General features: G+C 40.9%; 1 protein-coding gene across 1 annotated transcript; it reads right to left on the minus strand.

Annotated features, from left to right (window-relative positions):
* Window positions 1-342: 342 nt before the first annotated feature.
* On the minus strand, window positions 343-3,822 carry hmgn6 (high mobility group nucleosome binding domain 6). The gene is made up of 6 exons (XM_071541313.1): window positions 3,692-3,822; window positions 2,708-2,731; window positions 2,491-2,520; window positions 1,607-1,654; window positions 1,344-1,463; window positions 343-1,195 (listed from the first exon to the last, which is right to left on the minus strand). The coding sequence occupies exons 1-6, from the start codon at window positions 3,704-3,706 to the stop codon at window positions 1,148-1,150; spliced, it is 285 nt and encodes a 94-aa protein (XP_071397414.1). The 5' UTR covers window positions 3,707-3,822; the 3' UTR covers window positions 343-1,147.
* Between the last annotated feature and the right edge of the window lie 451 nt (window positions 3,823-4,273).

Genomic DNA, 4,273 nt, shown 5'->3' on the forward strand with positions numbered 1-4,273 from the left:
AGTTTCATTTCAAGATGACACCCATGTGTGAAAATACTGATGCCTTGCCTTGCCTTGCAAAGTGAATCAAAGTAAATCACACTTTATGAGCTTTATGAGTTGAGTCATGCTTTCAAAATAGTTAAAAACTGGGGGATAGATTCACATTTTTTTTTTATATTTACTAGTAAATTTCAGGGAGCATGTCTTTCTTCTTCCAAAATGTTTTGGAAAAAGATCTTTGAATTTTAATAAACATTGTGCCTTCTTTGATGCTTTTAATGTGCTGTCTTTGAAAAATCCCATGAACTTGCATCACACTGTATCGTTCAAAAAAACAGAGACTCGAGACGTCAATTTGAGGAAAATTCCCAGGACTTCTTTTTATTAAGAGAATTCCAGAACATAAGAGAGGGACCAGACACCTGCATTTGTCAGAGAAGGTTCCAAATTCAATCATTTAAAAAACCAGAGTGTTTAGAAAAGCTGACATGACAGCATGGATGGAGCAGGAGCTGTTTTACACGCAGGGTCGTCTAGGAGACAGGTCAGAGGCATCGCTGTTCCCGGAATGTTTCACATGTTCGTCTTCCTCTTTCTTATGGACAACACGCTTCAACACGCTTTTAACACGATTCAATGAAAAAACAGGACCATGAGACAGAAGCAAGGGAACTCACTGCACATTTAGAGGTCTAAAAGAATCACCCATATACATGGTTGAACCGTTAATAAAACATGGATAGAGGCTGAACTGTAGGGGAGGAAAGGTCTAATCTGTGGAGGAGCGGGGAGGGGGAAGATCGGGGAGGAGAAAAAACACAGGAATACACAACTCACGACATAGCCAATCCGGCAGGGACGCACTTTCTACACCAAACAAGCCTTCAACAATCATGAAATGCCATTTAAAAAAGATTTTAGTGTGTTCATCTTGCTTGCAGACACTTGATATGACCACTGCAAATCTGCAAGGCGCTCCATATTCAGCTTTGCTTTTTGTGCTAAAAATCTGTACGGATACTTATAAAATCATTGATAAAAATATTCCTCTGTTAACAATACGCCTTGGAGGGAAACCATGTGAGAGAGACTTGGGGGGGCTGGCTGGCTGGCTGGGGGTTCGGGGTCAGGGGTCGTAGAGGAGGAGGAAGCTTGGGCAGTGGTGCTACTCGGACTTGGCCTCCTCCTTGGCCTCCTCAGGAGCTGCCTCCACCTGTGGGACGGAGGGGGAGAGGACAAGGTCACGACACAGAAGTCCACACAGAGTTTCTACGACTGTTGCTCTGGTGTTTATCCCAGAGCAAAATGCAAAGTCTGAAGTGTAAAAGTGTTGGATGGATGAAGTTTTTAAGTCTACACACCTCATTGGTCTTGGCCTCTCCGTTCTCAGAGTGGTTTTCCTCGTTGGCCTCTGCCTCGGCATTCTCCTTCGCCTTCTTGGTCTTCTTGTCCTCCTTCTTGTCGTTCACTGCCTTCTCTTTCTGCGAGGGTCAGAATGGGTCATTAGGCTGAATATTCAAACACTACCTGTTGTGCCGTCCACCCCCCCCTCATTCAGCTAAGCCTTTGTAGTGGGGGTGTAGAGACTGAAATTAAGAACTGGAAAAGTATCTCAGTCTCTTACCTTTGCTGCCTTCTTAACCTTTGGTTCCGGCTTGGGTGGGGGCGGTTTCTGTGGGGGGAAAAAGAGGGAAACAGGGATAAAACAGTTGTATTTAAATACGCAATTTCTTTTTTGACTATTTTACAATCTCTTTTTTTTGCCTCTAAAGGTACTGGAAGACTGAAGGCTCCTTTAATGCAGTTTTTAAATGGGCAGCAAAGAATCAAGGACAGATAGTCATTCTTGAATGGAAACCTCTTCCAATAAAAACACATAAGAAGCCTGTTGACTGAAGCAGCTGTTTGTTTCAAGCTTCTAACATTAAGATGATCCTTCGTAAATGAGTTAACTATGGAATTTAAACTCTTCTCTGAGCAGAAATGTTTTGTAAAATTGCAGAACATAACTTTAATTATTCTAAATCTATTCATTATGCCATTAATTTGTAATATGTCTATATTAGAGTTGGATACATCGGCTTATTTGTTAATTACCAGACCAGCAGGTCTTACTTGCTATAAAATAATTGTTCATCAGGTTTCAACTGTGTGTTAAGTAATTATATGAGCTTTATAAGAAATTATATTCAATTCTGATGTGATTTAGAAAACTTTAGTATTGTCTGCAGCTCTACTTGAGTTTTTAAATACTGTTAACTAGTTTCTAAAGTTTAGTATGTAACAATAATGTGTTTTGTAGTTTTTCATTGCTGTAAATCAAATTAAAGTAGGTTTTTAAAATAAAAGCTAGTTGTACACTTGCTTTTGTTCCTGTTACTTAACAGGTTAACTAATTAGTCACATGTGTGTAACTACTTTTTAGGTTTTTACTGGCTTTCATATGTTTACTAACTGCCTCTGTGAATGTAAATGAGCAGTGGTGAGTTTGTATGTGAAGCTTCTTACCGCTGATAACCGAGCTGATCTCCTCTGGGGCTGAAACAGAACAAATATGGTTATCATGAGCTCTTTATTTAGATTAGGACTGTATTCACAACACTGTACCTTTGAATTCTATACAAACATACTTTATTCTTGAAAAAGCCCTGGAATATCTCACATACTGATTAAAATTTAATTTAATCAAATCTATGATGTGTAATTTAATGTGCCCTCCTCTTACCTCCTCCTTGGCCTCATCTGTTCCCTGCAAATGAAAAACACAAATATAAAAGGTTAAATCAAAGTAAAGAAAAATTAGTAGCATTTAGAGAGTTACTGGCCTTTATATTAACAATAAGCATTTGCTAAATGCTTCAGGCACATATTACGAGTAATCACAAAGCAGTTGAGAAAACTTTTTAGTTTCATATGAAAACACAAATTTATTTCCAAAACACATAGTTTTAAAGGATTATAACCCAGAAATTTTGGGTTAGTGCGTTATTTCAGAAATAGACTGTGAGAGCAGAGCCATGTGGGCTTCTGAACCCAGATTTTGAGGGCCCAGGCCCTGTTTTTCTCTTTTACTCCCCCATCTCTTTCTCTCATTCAATGCATGGAGCTCAGATTTGAAAGCTGGCGCGGGAGGCTTTCAGAGGGGGAGGGACCAGCTAAGACTCTGCGGCGCCACCACGCGGCAGAGCCACGCCATCGCAGCCATTTGGGACTACGAACAAAGAGAGAAAATATATAATTTTATCGAAATGCGACGGCAAATGTTTGTTTTTGCGGTCAAAATGCAAAGTAAAGGCACTAATGCATTTTCTAGTGACACTTTTAGGCGGTTTGAGGGGCGATTGGCGATAAGTGAAGCGTTTGTTCTCGGTAGGTCGGCGAGGAAGGTGGACAAGAGCTGCAAAGCATGGCTGCTGCTTGTGCTTTAACTGCATGGAGACCGAAAGAGACTTCTGACTCCCCAAAGGACAGCGGCTGTTAGGAGAAAACAGGATTTATAGCCTGTGCCCGAGCAGGAAAATATTCATTCCAACACAAAAAAAATATACATTATATCTAGAAAATAGGCAAAAATTATCAGCGATGTAGACCCGTTATAAATTAGGTTATAATTAAGTAATGTCTCAGAGGGATGTCTTCACAATCATTTGCATTGCATTAATAGCTGATATTCCAACCAAACAATTTTAATTATTTTCAGAATACATACCTTTCTCTTGGGCATGTTGATCTCCTGGAGATTTTCTTACAAATACAGCTAAAAACTGTTTTTCTTAGTGGGTTCAGTGCATGTGAAGACGAGTGTCTCCCTTATGCTCGGCAGTGTAGTAAACACACAGGAACAGAGAGGCGAGTGGTTGAATGGGGGGAGGGGTGCGGCTAAAGGCATGATTGATAGGCTCTGGGCCAATCAGGTGACGCCATTCGGAGCTGCAGAACACTTGGAATTTTGGAGCCGGTGATGTTCTGGGGTCTGCGCGAATGGCTTCTTGCAGAGATAGATGGGAGGAAGCCTGCAAGAATGAAAGGATTGCATTCGAGGACATATTGCCTAGATACAAGTGTGTTCAATTATTCTCAGAGGCCGTAAGCCTATGTGTGTGTACCGTTACACAAAGCCGACGTCAGACAACACGCTCCATGAATTGCACGCATCCTTTGCCTGTGCTGGCTTAGTGTAAAACCAGGACTAACATCTGCAGCACCGAACAAGGGGGAAATTCACGATTAATGCACTTCGTGTTTGAGTCCAATATGGCGCCCACTCCTCTCCGACACATTTTTTGTTTGT

Source organism: Centroberyx affinis, unplaced genomic scaffold, assembly GCF_046629955.1.
Source record: "Centroberyx affinis isolate AG114_WGS23_722 - 3 ecotype Tasmania unplaced genomic scaffold, CSIRO-AGI_Caff_v1 ptg003850l_1, whole genome shotgun sequence".
In the NCBI taxonomy this organism is placed as follows: domain Eukaryota; kingdom Metazoa; phylum Chordata; class Actinopteri; order Beryciformes; family Berycidae; genus Centroberyx; species Centroberyx affinis.

What these genes read in the sequence shown, in the direction of transcription:
- hmgn6 (XM_071541313.1), bottom strand. An exon ending in CAGATGAGGCCAAGGAGGAG is followed by an intron (nt 2,521 to 2,707) that starts GTAAGAGGAGGG and finishes GTTCTGTTTCAG; the next exon opens with CCCCAGAGGAGATCAGCTCG. An exon ending in GATCAGCTCGGTTATCAGCG is followed by an intron (nt 1,655 to 2,490) that starts GTAAGAAGCTTC and finishes TTCCCCCCACAG; the next exon opens with AAACCGCCCCCACCCAAGCC.